General features: G+C 40.3%; 1 protein-coding gene across 1 annotated transcript in view; it reads right to left on the reverse strand.

The window, feature by feature from the left end:
* Window positions 1–20759, reverse strand: part of LOC117516783 (fibroblast growth factor 14-like) — a 92823-nt gene that overhangs the window by 69886 nt on the left and 2178 nt on the right. Inside the window, 2 exon segments of the mRNA XM_034177642.1 lie at window positions 5249–5273; window positions 5275–5360. Coding sequence (XP_034033533.1) covers window positions 5249–5273; window positions 5275–5360 — 111 coding nt within the window.

Here is a 20759-nt window from a genome sequence, read left to right on the forward strand (position 1 = left end):
TTCTCCTTTGCTGAGATAATCCATCCCACCTCACAGGTGTGCCATATCAAGATGCTGATTAGACACCATGATTAGTGCACAGGTGTGCCTTAGACTGCCCACAATAAAAGGCCACTCTGAAAGGTGCAGTTTTATCACACAGCACAATGCCACAGATGTTGCAAGATTTGAGGGAGCGTGCAATTGGCATGCTGACAGCAGGAATGTCAACCAGAACTGTTGCTCGTGTATTGAATGTTCATTTCTCTACCATAAGCCGTCTCCAAAGGCGTTTCAGAGAATTTGGCAGTACATCCAACCAGCCTCACAACCGCAGACCACGTGTAACCACACCAGCCCAGGACCTCCACATCCAGCATGTTCACCTCCAAGATCGTCTGAGACCAGCCACTCGGACAGCTGCTGGAACAATCGGTTTGCATAACCAAAGAATTTCTGCACAAACTGTCAGAAACTGTCTCAGGGAAGCTCATCTGCATGCTCGTCGTCCTCATCGGGGTCTCGACCTGACTCCAGTTCGTCGTCGTAACCGATTTGAGTGGGCAAATGCTCACATTCGCTGCTGTTTGGCACTTTGGAGAGGTGTTCTCTTCACGGATGATGCGAAGGAGATGTGTTGCACTGCATGAGGCAAATGGTGGTCACACCAGATACTGACTGGTATCCCCCCCCCCCCCCCCCCAATAAAACAAAACTGCACCTTTCAGAGTGGCCTTTTATTGTGGACAGTCTAAGGCACACCTGTGCACTAATCATGGTGTCTAATCAGCATCTTGATATGGCACACCTGTGAGGTGGGATGGATTATCTCAGCAAAGGAGAAGTGCTCACTATCACAGATTTAGACTGGTTTGTGCACAGTATTTGAGGGAAATGGTGATATTGTGTATGTGGAAAAAGTTTTAGATCGTTGAGTTAATCTCATACAAAATGGGAGCAAAACCAAAAGTGTTGCGTTTATATTTTTGTTGAGTATATAAGGTCTCCCAGTTGACACTGCATGTCAGAGGACAAACCAAGCATGAAGTCAAAGGAATTGTCTGTAGACCTCCAGGATTGTCTTGAGGCACAAATCTGGGGAAGGGTACAGAAAAGGGTACTGTTTGGATCCACTGGGACTCTTCCTAGCTGGCCGCCCACCTAAACTGGGCGATTAGGTCAGAAGGGCCTTAGTCACCGAGGTTACCAAGAACCTGTTGGTCACTCTGTCAGAGCTCCAGCATTCCTCTTTGGAGAGAGGAGAACCTTCCAGAAGTACAACCATTTCTGCAGCAATCCACCACTCAGACCTGTATGGTAGAGTGGCCAGACGAAAGCCACTCCTTAGTAAAAGGCACATGGCAGCCCACCTGGAATTTGCCAAAAGGCACTCGAAAGGCTCTCAGACCATGACAAACTAAAGTCTCTGGTCTGAGACAAAGATTGAACTCTTTCATGTGAGTGGCAGGTGTCATGTTTGGAGGAAACCAGGCACCATCCCTACAGTGAAGCATGGTGGTGGCAGCATCATGCTGTGGGGATGTTTTTCAGCGGCAGGAACTGGGAGACTCATCAGGATTGACGGAAAAATGAATGCAGCAATGTACAGAGATGTCCTGGATGAAAACCTGCTCCAGAGCGCTCTTGACTTCAGACTGGGGCGACGATTCATCCTTCAGCAGGACAATGACCCTAAGCACACAGCCAAGATATTAAAGAAGTGGTTTCAGGACAACTCTGTGAATGTCCTTGAGTCTCCCAGCCAGAGCCCAGACCTGAATCCGATTGAACATCTCCGGAAAGATCTAAAAATGTCTGTGCACTGACTCTCCCCATCCAGCCTGATAGAGCTTGAGAGGTGCTGCAAAGAGGAATGGGCAGAACTCCCAAAAGATAGGTGGGCCAAGTTTCTGGCATCATATTCAAGAAGATTCAAGGCTGTAATTGCTGCCAAAGGTGCAACAACAAAGTATTGAGCAAAGGGTGTGAATACTTATGTACACGTGATTTCTTAGCTTTTGATTTTTAAAAACTTTTTCATATTGTCATTATGGGGTGTTGTGAGTAGAACTTTGATGGAAAAAAATTAATTTACTCCATTTTGAAATAAGGCTGGATGCACTGTAGCTGGGGATCTGGATTATGGGCATCTGGGCGTGTCTACATGCCAGTGGGCCATGTATGCCGCATTTCTGGGGGGGCAGACCTCCTCTGAGCTCCCTGCAGGTTGGCCTAGGACCTTATAGTCTCCACTTTCCGGCTTTAGCCATGTGGAGGTACTGCATATGACTTGCTGTGGAGAGGCTCTGTACAGGCAGGACAGACTTATGCATTTGACTCTCTTTTCATGGTGATGCAGCAGCTGCACTAGTCAACAGTGAGGGCTGAAAGTGAGAGGTGAAAAGCACAGTAATGCTACACCTACACACTAGACGCATGAACAGTTACAACTGAATACTGTTAAAATAAGAATATCCAAGAACCTGTTTAGAGTAGAGGAAATGCTTCCTTTAAATGGTTTGAGAAATGACACTGATGTGAAAATGGACCCAGCCAAACAAATTCTTAAAAAAAAATCAGCTTGGCAACATGTGAGCGACAGAAATTCTGTTTGATCTGCAAACTGAACAGTGGCAGACATTTTAACCAACCGTGTCATAAAGGCATTTGCCAACAAATGATGTGATGATATGTGCCAAGAAAAAAAATCATAGTAAACATGGAGATGTTTGTGCCACAGGCGAGTGGTAATGAGAGCAAAGAGCTGGACCGATGTGCAGTGGACACTTGGACAGGCAGTTGCATTGTGTAGCAATAAACAAATAGCGTTGGGATTTCTCTAAGCTGAGCACCAGATTGTTGCAGAAATGGCGCAAACCAATAAACTGTCCATCTATGGCTCCTCCAGGACGGCGGTGAACCAGGAGCTGAGGCCCAGTAAACTCATTCACTCACTCATCGTCAACCGCTTAGTCGAATTAAGGGTCGCGGGGGACTGGAGCCTATCCCAGCAGTCATAGATGGCGAGGCGGGGTGCACCCTGGACAGGACACCAGTCTGTCACAGGACCACATACAGACAAACACATTCACACCCACACACACAGCTACAGACAATTTAAAGTTTCCAATCCACCTAACCTGCGTGTCCTTGGATGTTAGAGGAAGCCGGAGCACCCAGAGGGAACCCACGCAAACACGGGGAGAACATGCAAACTCCACACAGAGAGGCCACAGGCGGGAATTGAACCCATGACCTTCTCGCTGTGAGGCAACAGTGCTCATCACTAAGCCACCATGCTGCCCGCCCAGTAGACTATGACTTAGAAAACCAACCACTTGTTGTTTTCAACTGAACAGTTGGAAAGCTTGGAAGAAACACACCGCCCGATTAAAGGTGGAATGCCCCAAAAACACTAAGCAGAAAACGTTGCTCGAAAGACTCATCAATGCCTGCAACTTCTTCTGAAGGTTTATTTTGCATGTGTCTCTCTCTCTCTCTTTGTGTGTGTATAGTCTCACAAAATTACAACATTTGCACAGATTTCTAAAAATCTTAACATTTCCTGTTCCTTTAGAATGCATTTTTAGTTATCTGAAAAGAACGAAATGTTAAAGCTGCTTTTAAAACATTGACAATCATTGGGAAATTTTGCACGACCTTTAGCTGTAATTTTGATAAAGGTGAGTTGTGCTTTCCAGTTGGTCGTCAAAGCCGATTTAAAAAATAAATTAAAAATTTTGCCGTGGGTTTAGTTTGTCTGGAGGTCTTCTTGTGATTGTTTTTACATCCACATATACTGTAGTTTACCTGTGGATCATTTGACACTATTGATGACCACATTCTATTTATGCTCCGGCAGCTCTACATATGTATGTAAATCTATCTGTGCCTTTCAAACAGAGAAACAGAATTGTTAATAAAAAATAACCACTCAGTACGAATGAAGACCATCTTGGAACATCAAACATGGCAACCGTTGAAAAAGTCAGAATGTTTCTACCACAAAAGATGAGGCAGCGGTGCAGACGTAGGTGGTCTGTGCAGCCATTTAATACTTTATGACTACACCATATCCGTATTTAACGTAGAATATAAATGCACCCTTTCATTTGGAGGTGGGCGGGCCCTCTAGTGGTTCTCATTGTGTCTCTAAAGCGGATTTCCTCTTTCATGAATTGTCAAGATCTATAAGTCAAACAATGACAAAGTGTAGTTTGTGAGGGTCCTTGGCTATCAGGCTTGAAGAGTGTCCTGCCCACTATGTGATGACGACACCGCTAAGACACCACCACAATGCTGTTACTTCAAAACAGCAGTGTCACAGTACAAGGCCACAACCTCAGCTAGACCTGACAGAACATCAGCAAGAATCGCGATTGAAAAGACGTGCGGTGGAATTTGCATGTCGGGACGGAGCCGCTAATGGCGGAGAACAAAAATCAACGCCGTGATGAAGCCTCACAGGACATCTTGTGGCATGTCCAGCTCGTCCACAATTTCTCGGATAGTCACACGACTGAAAAGCCACCGAAAGCTGTCTGAATCTTCCGAATGGTGCAAAAGCTGGGCATGTTACAACATGTCCTGTGAGACCAACACGGAGGTGCTTTTGTCCCGCGCCATTAGCAGCTCTGTGGCGAATTCCTCCACTCCTCTTTCCATGACAAAAACTCCTGTAACAGTGGAATGTGCCAAAAAAGTGCTATGTCCACATCTTCTGCCATTTCTCTGGTAGTCAGAGATGTCCCGGATCAACACAGCATTCACTTTGGAAATGATCTGGTCATTTCAGCCTGTCGATCGCCGCTCGGAGCGCGGCGCACCCTCCGCCATTGTGCGCCGTCTTTAAACCAGTTGTAACACTCCTTAATCTGTGTGATCCCCATAGAATCGTCCCTGAAAGCTGTCTGAATCTTCCGAATGGTTTCCACCAGGCTGTCTCTCACAGTTTCTGGAAAAATTTGATGCAGCAAAATTCCAAATCGTTCAGACATTTTCCTCGCATTGAAAATCCGACGAGGGGGGTGGACCAGTGCTCACTCAAAGCCTGCTCACAGGCGAATGACGCAACCGACAAGCGTGAAAAAACTCACGCATGCGCACGAAGGTTCAAGCTTGGCTGATGCAAGCACACATGATTCAAATCCATATAGTTTTTGCAAAAAATAAAAAGGTCGGATAGTTTTCTAACAGACCTCGTATAGTAGTTTCACTGTGTACATCGGCTGTTTAAGGCACCTGTTGCCACTGGTGGGTATTTACTCACAGGAGTTAGTGCTGTCATCTTTGGTTTCCATCCAGACTTCCATCCTGGCCCATCTGGAGATAAAAGCCCTGCCTGCAGAACAACCTGGTCACTATGCCCTTCAGCTGTGGTTCTGCAAAGGACATAGAGAAGGAGGGACAGGAGGGAAGAGCTCAATGGTATGTTCATCTTCATGCAACAGATCACACAAAGAAAATGATCTTAATATATTTGAAGAACAAAAGACAAAAAAAACCCCATTAAAATTCAAGTTTCTGGATAAATGTTAGAAATCTATGAATCTGTGGTGTGTCGCTTTAAAGAACGACAGTGGCACCACTGCTGCAGCCTGAGGGAATTTCTATGGAGAGGCTAGTGGAGCATATCCAATCCATTCCGGGTTTCCTGGAGTAATCCTTCTTTCAAAGTCATTATTCCACTTGAAATGTTTTAGCACATTCTGAGCATACAAAGGTAAGAACAGTCTTATATTTGCTAATGTGTTTTATTTTAAATGTATACCATGCATCTAGAAAGTATTCACAGCGCTTCACTTTTTCCATATTTTGTCTTATTTTGAAATGGATGAAATTTATTTTTTTCCTCAAAATTCTATCACACAACACCCCATAATGACAACATGAAAAGTTGTTTGATATTTTTGCAGATTTATTAAAATAAAAAATAAAACTAAGAAATCACATGTACATGAGTATTCACATCCGTTGATCAGTACTTTGTTGATGCACCTTTGGCAGCAATTACAGCCTCGTCTTCTTGAATATGATCCCACAAGCTTGGTGCACCTATCTTTGGGCAGTTTTGTCCATTCCTCATTGCAGAACCTCTTGAACTCCATCAGGTTGGATGGGGAGCATCGGTGCACAGACATTTTCAGATCTCTCCAAAGATGTTTCTGATTCAGGTCTGGGCTCTGGCTGGACCACTCAAGTACATTCACAGAGTCATGCTAAAGCCACTCCTTTGATATCTTGGCTGTGTGCTTTGGGTCATTGTCCTGGTGAAGATGAACTGTCGCCACAGTCTGAGGTCAAGGGCGCTCTGGAGCAGGTTTCATCCAGGATGTCTCTGTACATTGCTACATTCATCTTCCCTCAATCCTGACTAGTCTCTCAATTCCTGCTGCTGAAAAACATCCCCACAGCATGATGCTTCACTGTAGGAAGGTGTCGGGTTCCTCCAAACATGACGCCTGGCATTCATGCCAAAGAGTTCAATCTTTGTCTCATCAAACCAGAGAATTTTTGTTCTCATGGTCTGAGTCCTTCAGGTGCCTTTGGCAAACTCCAGGTGGGCTGCCATGTACCTTTGTATTAAGGAGTGGCTTCCGTCTGGCCACTCTACCATACAGGCCTGATTGGTGGATTGCTGCAGAGATGGTTGTCCTTCTGGAAGGTTCTCCTCTCTCCACAGAGGAATGGTGGTGCTCTGACAGAGTGACCATTGGGTTCTTGGTCACCTCCCTGGCTAAGACCCTTCTCCCCTGATCACCCACTTTGGGTCCGCTGTCAGCTCTAGGAAGAGTCCTGATGGATCTGAATTTCTTCCATTTACAGATGATGGAGGCCACTGTGCTCATTGGGAATGTTTCTGTACCCTTCCCCAGATTTGTGCCTCAAGACAATACTGTTTTGGAGGTCTACAGACAATTCCTTTGACTTCATGCTTGGTTTGTGCTCTGACATGCACTGTCAACTGTGGGACCCTATATGTAGACAGGTGTGTGCATTTCCAAATCATGCCCAATGAACTGAATTTACCCCAAGTGGGCTCCAATTAAGCTGTAGAAACATGTCAAGGATGATCAGTGGAAACCAGATGTACTTGAGCTCAATTTTGAGCTTCATGGCTGCGAATACTTATGTCAATCAATCAATCAATTTTATTTATATAGCGCCAAATCACAACAAACAGTTGCCCCAAGGCGCTTTATATTGTAAGGCAAGGCCATACAATAATTACGTAAAAACCCCAACGTTCAAAACGACCCCCTGTGAGCAAGCACTTGGCGACAGTGGGAAGGAAAAACTCCCTTTTAACAGGGAAGAAACCTCCAGCAGAACCAGGCTCAGGGAGGGGCAGTCTTCTGCTGGGACTGGTTGGGGCTGAAGGAGAGAACCAGGAAAAAGACATGCTGTGGAGGGGAGCAGAGATCAATCACTAATGATTAAATGCAGAGTGGTGCATACAGAGCAAAAAGAGAAAGAAACACTCAGTGCATCATGGGAACCCCCCAGCAGTCTAAGTCTATAGCAGCATAACTAAGGGATGGTTCAGGGTCACCTGATCCAGCCCTAACTATAAGCTTTAGCAAAAAGGAAAGTTTTAAGCCTAATCTTAAAAGTAGAGAGGGTGTCTGTCTCCCTGATCTGAATTGGGAGCTGGTTCCACAGGAGAGGAGCCTGAAAGCTGAAGGCTCTGCCTCCCATTCTACTCTTACAAACCCTAGGAACTACAAGTAAGCCTGCAGTCTGAGAGCGAAGCGCTCTGTTGGGGTGATATGGTACTATGAGGTCCCTAAGATAAGATGGGACCTGATTATTCAAAACCTTATAAGTAAGAAGAAGAATTTTAAATTCTATTCTAGAATTAACAGGAAGCCAATGAAGAGAGGCCAATATGGGTGAGATATGCTCTCTCCTTCTAGTCCCCGTTAGTACTCTAGCTGCAGCATTTTGAATTAAGTGAAGGCTTTTCAGGGAACTTTTAGGACAACCTGATAATAACGAATTAGAATAGTCCAGCCTAGAGGAAATAAATGCATGAATTAGTTTTTCAGCATCACTCTGAGACAAGACCTTTCTAATTTTAGAGATATTGCGTAAATGCAAAAAAGCAGTCCTACATATTTGTTTAATATGCGCATTGAATGACATATCCTGATCAAAAATGACTCCAAGATTTCTCACAGTATTACTAGAGGTCAGGGTAATGCCATCCAGAGTAAGAATCTGGTTAGACACCATGTTTCTAAGATTTGTGGGGCCATGTACAATAACTTCAGTTTTATCTGAGTTTAATAAAGCTGGGTATCATCTGCGTAACAATGAAAATTTAAGCAATGCTGTCTAATAATACTGCCTAAGGGAAGCATGTATAAGTGAATAAAATTGGTCCTAGCACAGAACCTTGTGGAACTCCATAATTACCCTTAGTCTGTGATGAAGATTCCCCATTTACATGAACAAATTGTAATCTATTAGATAAATATGATTCAAACCACCGCAGCGCAGTGCCTTTAATACCTATGGCATGCTCTAATCTCTGTAATAAAATTTTATGGTCAACAGTATCAAAAGCAGCACTGAGGTCTAACAGAACAAGCACAGAGATGAGTCCACTGTCTGAGGCCATAAGAAGATCATTTGTAACCTTCACTAATGCTGTTTCTGTACTATGATGAATTCTAAAACCTGACTGAAACTCTTCAAATAGACCATTCCTCTGCAGATGATCAGTTAGCTGTTTTACAACTACCCTTTCAAGAATTTTTGAGAGAAAAGGAAGGTTGGAGATTGGCCTATAATTAGCTAAGATAGCTGGGTCAAGTGATGGCTTTTTAAGTAATGGTTTAATTACTGCCACCTTAAAAGCCTGTGGTACATAGCCAACTAATAAAGATAGATTGATCATATTTAAGATCGAAGCATTAAATAATGGTAGGGCTGCCTTGAGCAGCCTGGTAGGAATGGGGTCTAATAGACATCTTGATGGTTTGGATGAAGTAACTAATGAAAATAACTCAGACAGAACAATCTGAGAGAAAGAGTCTAACCAAATACCGGCATCACTGAAAGCAGCCAAAGATAATGGGGTTGTTCTTATTTTCTTCAATTAGTGATGAGTAGTAAGATGTCCTAGCTTTACGGAGGGCTTTTTTATAGAGCAACAGACTCTTTTTCCAGGCTAAGTGAAGATCTTCTAAATTAGTGAGACGCCATTTCCTCTCCAACTTACGGGTTATCTGCTTAAGCTGCGAGTTTGTGAGTTATACCACGGAGTCAGGCACTTCTGATTTAAAGCTCTCTTTTTCAGAGGAGCTACAGCATCCAAAGTTGTCTTCAATGAGGATGTAAAACTATTGACGAGATACTCTATCTCACTTACAGAGTTAGGTAGCTACTCTGCACTGTGTTGGTATATGGCATTAGAGAACATAAAGAAGGAATCATATCCTTAAACCTAGTTACAGTGCTTTCTGAAAGACTTCTAGTCTAATGAAACTTAATCCCCACTGCTGGGTAGTCCATCAGAGTAAATGTAAATGTTATTAAGAAATGATCAGACAGAAGGGAGTTTTCAGGGAATACTGTTAAGTCTTCAATTTCCATACCATAAGTCAGAACAAGATCTAAGATATGATTAAAGTGGTGGGTGGACTCATTTACATTTTGAGCAAAGCCAATTGAGTCTAATAATAGATTAAATGCAGTGTTGAGGCTGTCATTCTCAGCATCTGTGTGGATGTTAAAATCGCCCACTATAATTATCTTATCTGAGCTAAGCACTAAGTCAGACAAAAGGTCTGAAAATTCACAGAGAAACTCATAGTAACAACCAGGTGGACGATAGATAATAACAAATAAAACTGGTTTATGGGACTTCCAATTTGGATGGACAAGACTAAGAGTCAAGCTTTCAAATGAATTAAAGCTCTGTCTGGGTTTTTGATTAATTAATAAGCTGGAATGGAAGATTGCTGCTAATCCTCCGCCTCGGCCCGTCCTACGAGCATTCTGGCAGTTAGTGTGACTCGGGGGTGTTGACTCATTTAAACTAACATATTCATCCTGCTGTAACCAGGTTTCTGTAAGGCAGAATAAATCAATATGTTGATCAATTATTATATCATTACTAACAGGGACTTAGAATAGAGAGACCTAATGTTTAATAGACCACATTTAACTGTTTTAGTCTGTGGTGCAGTTGAAGGTGCTATATTATTTTTTCTTTTTGAATTTTTATGCTTAAATAGATTTTTGCTGGTATGTGTGATTTATTTATTTTTTTATTTTTATTTTGAATAAATTTGGCAAAAAATATGTATGACTTAATTCTGACTTAGTACCTTGGAATCATGATAAACCTTCTCATAATTATGACAAAGTACCAATAATGATAATGTAGTGTCTCATATGTATTATGTTTTTCACTCTTATAGCTTAGTAGCTCATACGTATAGACATAGAACTTTGGAATTTTGAGACTTAAGTCCTCTATAGGCCCTGAGGCCTGTTGACTCCATAGTGTCAACCAGATGAGAGTCTATAACTCCTCCTGGACCTGGACGAGATGCCAGTCTGATGCAGGTTATTTTTCCAAAAAAGGCTGGTACCCATTTACAGGTGGGTGACCTGAGACAATGTAGATTAAGTGTCTTCTCCAAGGACACAGGCAGGCAGCATGAGCGGGATTCAAACCCAGGTCTACATATTGGCAGGCCAGCTCCTTATCCACTCAGCCCCCTGCTCTACAGTTTTCAGTTTTGAGAAGCCTTCTCATAATTATAACCACGTATCAATAATTATAACATAATGACTCATATGTATTACTAGCTGGGGTATCTGGCGCTGCCCGGGTTAACCTGTTATAGACATAAGCCAAATGCCAATCATTTTAATCAAAATAATTGCCCAACATTTGTTTTGTAATGCTGATGTCTTATAAATATAATAGTTAATGGGCTAAAGTTTGTCCAGCAGAACTATAAGAGGTGGACTCCCCAAACTAAGTGGAAATACTTGGTTAAAAGACAAACACATTTGAAGTCCTTCATGCAGACTTTGTTTCGCAATCAAATTTATAACAAAATTACACACAAAAGGTAGGTAAGAGTAAATATAAATATCAATGAATCAAAATTGAGGTAGTTGTGTATTTCACTGTTTTTACATTGCAATTTTACAAACATAAAATGAATGTATTCAGGCAGGAAGGCAAACTGGGTTGTACAGGACAGTCAGGTGCTTAACAGTTGAGAACATAAAGTAGCTGAAGAAAGGGATTAAATAAAAAGAGATGGCCAACACATATACAGGGCTGGAAATTTGAATCTGCCTGGTCATACCCACAGCCAGCTATTTTGGGGGAAATTTCAGTTCAACTTTTTAAAAAATGGTACCAATTTGTTCCCCATGTCATGGGGATTCAGAATATATAGTTTTTAGGGCTACATATTATAGTTTGGGAGTTTGTCCCGGACAGACAGAAAGACAGACAGAAGTGGCAGCATGAAAAGCACATGGTACAACACTGTATGGTCTTACATAAATGGCTATTTTGGGGGTAATTTTCAGTTCAACTTTTTTTTTAAATGGTACCAGTTTGTTCCCCATGTCATGAGGATTCAGAATATATATAGTTTTTAGGGCTACATATTATAGTTTGGGAGTTTATCCCGAACAGAAAGACAGACAGACAGATGTAGCCCGTTAAGTACATAGATGTTCCTCACTGTTTTGGCTTAGTAGCTCGTACTTATGACTTAAATCTGATGTAGTACCTTCAAATTATGATAAACCTTCTCATAATTACTAATACGTAGCTATAATTCTAATTTAGTGTCTCATAAGTGTTATGAGATGTTTCCGATGTTTATGAAGTAGTAGCTCATAATACCTAATTCTGAGTTAGTACCTCATAATTATGAGAAACCTGTTATAATTATGCCTTTAAATTTCACAGTTGTGAGACGCTATCTTATAATTATAGGGATGAATTCAAATCTTATAATTCTGATTTAGTGCCTTGTAATTATGATAAACCTTTCATAATTATCGCCGTATCTCATCCATACAAATGTGAGAAGATAAATGGGGTGAAACAGTATATGTATAATTCAAGGCGCAACATCAAACTATTTTAATTACATCCACCAAGGACATAATTAAATAATCTGTGTTTCTTTATTTGTCTGCCTATTAGCAGGATTATATCAACCTAATGCACAGATTTTGATGACATTTTCACCACAGATAGATATTAGGCCATGGAGGACTCCACTCAAGTTTGGAGGTGATCTGGATCCGGATCCAGATTCTGGCTCAAGATTTCTCTTTATATAGGCTTTGAAGGATTACGTCAAAACTGCTTAACGGATTTTCACCAAATTTTCACCACACATCGGCGTTAGGCCTTGGAAGAATCTATTAAATTTTGGAAGTGATCTGGATCCAGATCCGGATTCTGGCTCAGGATTTGTTGGGAGTGATCTGGATCAATATGCAGGTTCTGCAGCAGAAAGATACAACATCATGATGTAAAACCAAGATCAGGAAGACACTATTTTGTTTCATCTTGTGAATTAAATATCAGATTGCAACATCTTTATCAGTCAGACCATTCTGTATCAGTATGTAATTATTGCATTGTGTTGTGGAATCTGGATCCAGGTAGAATCCAGGTCACAATGTGAAATCACACATCTTTTATTTTGAGTCCTGGTCAACCATTGGCAAATGTCAGAAATCTCAGATTGCTCTTGTTCTAACCGCTATATGCTAGTTTTTCTATTCATGTTTTATGCCACATGCTGCTTTTTAAAATACAAGTTACTTGTACAAATGACTGATTTCTGCTCAATTCGCACTGTTGAAATTCAGCATTCATCTGATGTGACGAGAACATCAATGTTGTGCCACTAGAAATTTGTAATATAGTTAGTGGATGTGGTGCCACTGGCTGTTTCATATTACTCAATTAAAACAGCGTCACGCTATCAAACGCAGAATGCCTGAAAAGAACAACATGATGAATAAAACTACAGCTGCGTCAGTGGTGGTGGTGTTTGGGGGGGGGGGAGCGAAGGACGAGAGCCGACTGAGTCCTGAAAGAGACTGACAGTGATAGAAAGGAAACAAAGGCACTCCGGGTAAATGTAGGTCTGATTAGTACCGAGTTAGATGATATAATGACATCTGAACAGTTCCGCTGCCTCGACATGTATGAACAGGCATGTTTCCACGCTCATGCATGTCGGCTTTATCCTCAGTAATCTCAACAGCTGTTCCGCTGGAGGAAAGCAAACATTTTCCACATGCAGGCATATAATCATACTGGCCCACAGCACCGCCATTTTCCACACATGACACACATGTGGCCACGCCCGGTCGCCCTACATGAAACACCTCGCAGGCTGGGAAACCCCTTCAAATACAGAGAGAGACACTGAAAAAAAATCTCTGTTAAAAAAAACTGACCCAGTTTATGAAGAATGGGTGAGAGAAATAGAACCAGAGAGAGCGAGAACAAGGAGCCGGGGTGTTTTCCATGTTTGTGAAGGATCCATCTTGTGCAGCAAAGGAGAACAAATGGGAGCTTGGGAACAACCCACAAAATGATAATCGCAGGGGCAGACATAGCATGTGACGCTAAACCATAGGTCCCGGTTCAATTAGAAATAAACCTTAAACGATAATCGGATTAAAGGATTAATCAGCAGCAAATTAATCAGCAACTATTCTGATCAGCACATTTTTATTCAAGTCATTTATCAAGTGGAATTACCAAACATTCTCAAAGATTTCTCAAATAGAAGGTCTTGCTGCTTTTCTTGCACTTATGTCACTGCAAATGAAAAATATATATATATTTAAAAAACCATGAGTAAACTCTGTCATAAGACAGAATTGTTTAATATTTTCTGACCTTTTAAAGGTCAAATGAGGAAATAAGAATTTCAATAATTAAAATTACTAATAGTTGCTTCCATAAATGCAAATACAGGGTGGGCCAATAAAATGTTACCACTTTTTGATTGTACACAAGTTTTTGAAATGAGAACTTATTTGAAAGTTTTATTTACAGACTTGTAACAGAAGCATCAAATTAACATTTGATACCAAAGGTTTCTTTGTCTCTTGTTTTCTGCACAGTTCAATAATTGATGACGGGTTCAATCCACACTCCTCTTCTTTGGATTACAAAAGTGGTAACATTTTATTGGCCCACCCTGTACATCTATTTAAAAATACACACAAAAAAATGCATTGGGTCTTGTGCTAAATCTCCAGGGACATTAAATATTCCATATAGTCTTGTGTAAAATGTTTAGGCACTCTAGCATTTTCTCAAGATTTGTATTTGTTGTCAGTGAGTAGAAATTAAAATGTAAAAATGTCCAAACATTTCTATGCTATCAAAAATCCAATATTTTTCATTTAAAAAATTATTATAATAGCATTCTAATGATCATGCCCTGTGACTGTTGGGATGAGCTCCAGCAGCCACAGGGCTTTTCAATATTAAATTCAAATGGCCACAAAATCCACAATCCGGATCAGATCCAGATCAAACTTTGTCAGGTGATAGTAAGTGCCAGTCTGCACCTCACTTTTAAATATGGGAGTGTTCGAGCATGTTCGATTAAGGTATAATGTAAAATATACATAAAATGTTAAATTTAAATGGCCACAAAATCTGTAATCTGGATCAGATCCAGATCAAACTTTGTCAGTTGATAAAGGATACCATCCTACATAACACTCTCAATTATGAAAGAAATTTGATCTTTTTTGCCAGAGTTATGAAGTTTTGAATATTTGTTCAGTGTTAAAGGATAGGGATTTTTCCAATTTTTCAAGATTTTTCCTGGGTTTGACCTTTGAACTATGACCTTTAAAACTGAACCAGTTCTTGCCTATCAGGATATGAATCCTCTGTTTTAAAAAATCATAATGACATATGAAAAATTGTGGGTTACAGGCTGTTCACAAACAAACAAACAGGGGAAACCATAACCTCTTGTGACCTCTGGAGGTAACTAGAACTAGAACCTTCAATATCTGCCGGTACCAATCTGATACTGCCCCCCTCCCCCCAACTGATCCATTCATTTTGGCCACTGATTCAAAATATCAGAATACCGCCAATTATAATCACAATATCAAACCCCATGAAATGAAAACAAAATCATGAAGTTGTATAGAGAAGGATTTCCTTAAAAAGAAGGCTTGAAAGCCCATCATGCTGATTTCCCATGCACATCTGGAGTTATGTCAGTCTGTGCATCTGGCAAAAAAAATTGTGCCAAATCATGATGTGGCTCTGCTATGGTGACCCGGAGCAAACCGGAAGCCAAAACAGTTTTTCTTTGGTCCATTTTTCACATCTTCACTGGGTTTCATACTAATCTATCCACAAATTTTTTAATAATCATTTCAATATGCAGATGTGTGTGCAGACATAATAGCTGCAGCTCTCAACACATTAGATAAAGTGAATGTCAGTAGTTCTGCAGTATTTGTATGAGTGCATTTTAAGCATCTAATTACAACAACTCAAAAGCTGTTCATCATCAGCTTGTGTAACTCGCCATCGTAATGTATCAAAACAATAATTCTCCTCGGCTGTGTTGCACTATCGATTCATCTGTCTGTTCATCCATCAATCATCCCGTTATTGTTCACTTGTGTTACAATGCGATGTGCACACCGTTGCCACAGTGACATTCCTACAGTTGTCAAGGTGATTCCCCCTTCCCATTCTTCCCAGTGTCTCGATATCCTGTCTGTTACTAGGGAGATTCCCATCCTTGTGTTGCCATGGCAACAATCCCATGATTCCAGACTGTTCCAGTAGAAGGGTATTCCCCCATCCACACACACACAAACACACATGGGCGCACACACGCAGAGCCGGTGCTGTGTTTTCTCCACAATGTGATCTGATTCAGTCAGTCGTGCCGTCAAGCTGCCACACTGATTTGACGTGTCGCATTGTCTGTTAATACCCCCAAGACAAAGTCTAAAAACATTTTTAATCACAACCTAAAATATCAATGTCTGGCGGCAGTGATGCATTAAAGCCCCTCTTTATTTCTTTTTCTCCCTGTCCCTTTCAAACAGGCACACTCTCACCAGATGCACTCCGCGGAACTCGACCGAAGCCTTTAGCGAGAAGCATCATTTACATCACGCCGATTAGAGCAATTCCTACGTTAACGGCAAAGAGTGGATTTCTCCTTAAAAGTGTCCTTCGCCCCTGAGGTGGCAGCAGTCCGTCTGAATACACGACGTAATTAACATGATGAGACGACGTGTGCACATTTCATGTAGCACATTAGATCTGATGGAGGCTGATCATTGCATTTGTTTTTGATGCTATTTGTTAAGCTTTTGCAGTCTTGACAGGAACATTATTTAGAGGTGATGCATGCATTTTCCAAACCTGCATTTTTTTCATGTATTTTGGAAGGAAGGGAAACACTACACACACACACACACACCACGTGTGACACTGTGATGCCTCACACTACAACACACCATGGCATTAAAGATTTCTGCATCACTTCATTTTAATTTGGAGAACCAGTTTTACCTTCATTGCACGAGTCATGCAGCAATTAGTGCAGAAACAATAAGTCTATTAATTGATTAGCAGATTGACAGCCATATAATCCAACATTGTATATAATAAGGTGACTGTGTTCAACTCTCCGGTGGACTATTCAAAAGACCAGGAACGTCATTTCACATTTGATGCCATGACAGGTTTTGGTTCTAGATCGAGACTCATAAATGATAAGCAGGCAGATGGAAGGTACTGAAAAATCTGTGATTTTCAGCTGAAGTATACTTCTGCGCATTGGCATGTTGTGATCACACCTCTCTGCATGTTGAATCCTTCAATCTGAACATGCACAGATCACATCATGTGACATGCAAAAGCCACAATGTGAGACAGTTCCCACCTCTAGAACGTGTGGCAAAAACACTCATCTGCAATTTATTTTTGTAACTGATGGAAAAAACAAGTCAAAACTTGACAGTTGGTTCCTGATTCTCAAACAGGGCTACAACTAATAATTATTTTAATAATCAACCAATTTAATAATTATCACATCAATTAATCGACTAATCTTTTCAGCCCTAATCTCAAATGTCACAATTTACTCCTTTCGTGCTTAGAAATAAACTGGATTTTAATTGATTTTAAACTGATTAGACGTGTGATCACTCCTTTCTGCTTGCTGTCTGCTGCTGTTCCATCTGATGCAGACGCTCAAAGGGAGGGCCTCACAAAGCTGAAACACATTCACACTCTCACACACAGATGTCACCACACTGCCAAATACATGAATTTCAATGACATTTTTTCTCCAAGCAGGTTTAATTTTGGTGGCACTCCATGTCAGCCTCAGAGGTTTTCTGTCTCTCTTTTTTTTTTTTTTTTTTTTGGTGGGGGGAGGGGGGGTGGAAGAACCATCTTTATGAAGTCACAAAGACCTATGGACATCCTGCTGACAACAAAATAAATAAATAAATAAATAACTTTTGGTCCTTGGCAGTTGTATGTAAACTAGTACCCATCTAGTTTTAACCATTTATTAAACTATTTAAACCGCTGGGAATATCGGTTAAATTGGATTTAATTTGACTAAATAAAATCTATTTGTTTTTAGCTCAACACATACTCATATCCACTGGTTTTAATACACTTTAAATCAGATTTAAACTAGTTTACATCAGACAGTAGCTCTAAACTAAAAGTCACAGTTTATAATGGATCTACTCTGGCTAAATTGCATCAACTTGTAAACTGCTGTTACATCTTTTAAACAGGACTTTGGCAGATATTAGCGCTAAAACAGTGGCAATAAATTAGATCAGTTTTAATAAATGAACCACTATAAAAATAATTCTTATTGCAAACCCTGGTTGGCAACTTGCTGCCATGCTCTCTTTACAGTCTTCTTGCAGCTCCAAAGTGATGGGATTAAACACACTAGAATTGTCCATTATCAGGATTTTTACGTCCTGCTGCATAACCACCTGTTCACATCACTTTGACAGTTCCATAATCTGATCCTCTCCCATAAATCAGCAGATTATCCGTCTTATAAAAATAAGACTGACTTCCTGGCCAGTTCCTGGAGCCTGATATGAGGCTGGGGTGCTGCTGCGGAGCGCACAGAGCCAGCTGCAGCTGCATTCTACATGCTGCTAAGTGTTTGCTCCTCATTAAAAACACATTTTAGTTTGGTCTCTTCTCATTCACGGCCTAATGTTAATTATAAATGTTATTTGAATTGACAGTTCTGGCATTTGGTGGTGCCTTATAATTCAAAGTCCCAGTGTACCTGCCCACTGCAGATGGGAATCAGCCACATCTGTCCTTGTTTGTGCAACATTCTTCCTGAGAAAGGTGCAGTAAATATTATTCCCATTCTGTAAGATCCTGCAAACGTTTTAGCTGTGCAACATATAAAATGTATTTATTTGTTGTAACTAATTGGACCTGCTGAAAGATATTTTTCTGCTTTCATATTGACAAATGTGTTGATTTTCTGTTTTTCTTTGTTTTACCACTTTATTAATAATAGATTTTATCTTGAGACTGTTTTGGCCATTTGGTTCGACTTTTCATCGTAGAATTATGACAGGTGTGCAGATAGAAAGTCAGAGATGTGCACTACTGGAAAATGTCCACCACCTGTCTTTGTGTAGTAAGGATTTGTTGTTTTTTTAAGTAGCCTTATACTTTAATATGAAAATAAGGTGGGTTTTTTTTAAAATGATCATCAGTCTCCTGGTGAAATTTCAACAAATACAACAGATACCTTTATCTCTAATTTCTGACCGTTTATAGAAACATTTTAGATTCTTTAATCACAAAGAAATCTTCAGAGGATGACTGGATATTTGGAGGATCTTTGAGTACGGCTGGATCGACTTTGTGTTAAACAAATGGTTACTGGGGGAGAATCACATGAGGCATGTTAATTGCATTGTGAGGGAGCGTCAGCTGTGACACTTTGGCCGTGTGATGCACATCTCTGGGTATGATCCAGAATGCAGGTGCCTCAGTGCTGAGGACCCCAGCATCTGAAGAAGAACAAGGGGATGCCCACGTATAACCTAGCAGCAGTGACTACTTTTGTGAGTTGATGAAGGGTCGGTTGTCCATCTGGGTGGTTGCCATCCAGGACCCAAGCTGTTTCCAGCATGTGGTGAATCAGCCCAGTCTCACTTTTTTTTTTCATCCTCCCATCACGAAATGATTTCAAATTATCGTGACGGCCGGTATTTTTTAACTCACTATTACTAACCCCACTCCTACCCCAACCCTAACCTTAACCATAACCTAACTCTACTCTCTTCCCCTAACCCTAACCATAACCCCCCCCCCCCCCCCCCCCCGCACTTTTAATTATGTTCAGCCATCACAGAATAAATTAGAATTAATTCGTGCTGCCATAATGAAAATTTTGCACTTTTCGTGTCAATATGACGAACCAATAGATGAATGTATATTTCATGCTGCTGAATCACAACAATCCATGAGACTGGGTTGGGTGAATACAGCAGCATACAGCACCAAGCACACACTCAAGACCTAAAATCTTCAGGAGAAGGTCTACATATATTACACACAGTTCATTTAACTAGGAACATTTAACATCAGAGAATTTTCTGGCTGTTTTACCAAAATTTTTAAAGCATCATAGTTACCTCCATTAAAGAGGTTATGCAATTACAAGTGTATGTACTTTAGCACACTATTTCAAAAAGATTTTATGGAATAAGTCGCCCTGTCAACAGATAGAGTCGATGGATGTACATGCTAAAACATGAACCACTGTCTCAACAATTTCCATAGATTTTTTTTTAAGTTATTTCTACTGAACTAAAGTTATTTCAACTTAACTAGAGAAGTCTTGTGGCATTAACTCAGTTGAAAGCTGAAATAACTAAGTTGAAATATCTTTATAAAAGAATCTATGCAAATTGTTACATCATTTTTTTTATCACTGAGAGAGCAGTTCCCTTTTCAGAGTGTATATTCCAGATCATTTTTATTTATGTTCTTTTACACAGATGATAGGGCTTTTTTTTTTTTTTCTTTTTTCAAAATTTTGATCAGTTGGCTCAAATCAGCAACAAAACATAAACCTTGCTTGAATAATCAATTTTATCAAGAGCAAGAACCTGCTAAATTTTGGTGTTGATTGGGATCGGAATATGAATTCTGGATCATTGTTTTTCTTTATTTTATTTTAGATGGCAAAATGGGGTTTTTATTAAAATATTTTATTAATTCTCAATCAACAGTATCAACAAACCTTGGCTGACTAATCAGTCTAATTAAGAGTAAGAATATTATTTATATTCTGATGTCAGCCAGGATTTCATTGTGGCATTTTCTTAATATTTGATTTTTTTTTTTTTTTTTACAACTTTTTCAATCTTGACAAATCTGGATGGAACCCATTAATTTCTGGTTCTGATCAGGATCTGAATATATGAACTATAAACCCCTTTATCACATAGTGAGATGAGGGTTATTTTTTTTGTTTTGTTTTGGTTTTTTTTGCAACATTGGTATTTTATTTACATAGCAAGGTTAGGCCTTTATTTTAACTATTTCAATCAATGATTTCTCAAAAACAGTATTGGGCATTCTCAAAATTTGATCACAAGCTCAGGCTTATCAAGCGAAAAGAGCTGTTACATGTTTTACTGAGGATGTGGTTGTACATTTTGTATTTTTTTTTTTATCTTTTATACACCAA

The sequence above is a fragment of the Thalassophryne amazonica genome, chromosome 1 (genome assembly GCF_902500255.1).
Source record: "Thalassophryne amazonica chromosome 1, fThaAma1.1, whole genome shotgun sequence".
Classification (NCBI taxonomy): Eukaryota; Metazoa; Chordata; class Actinopteri; order Batrachoidiformes; family Batrachoididae; genus Thalassophryne; species Thalassophryne amazonica.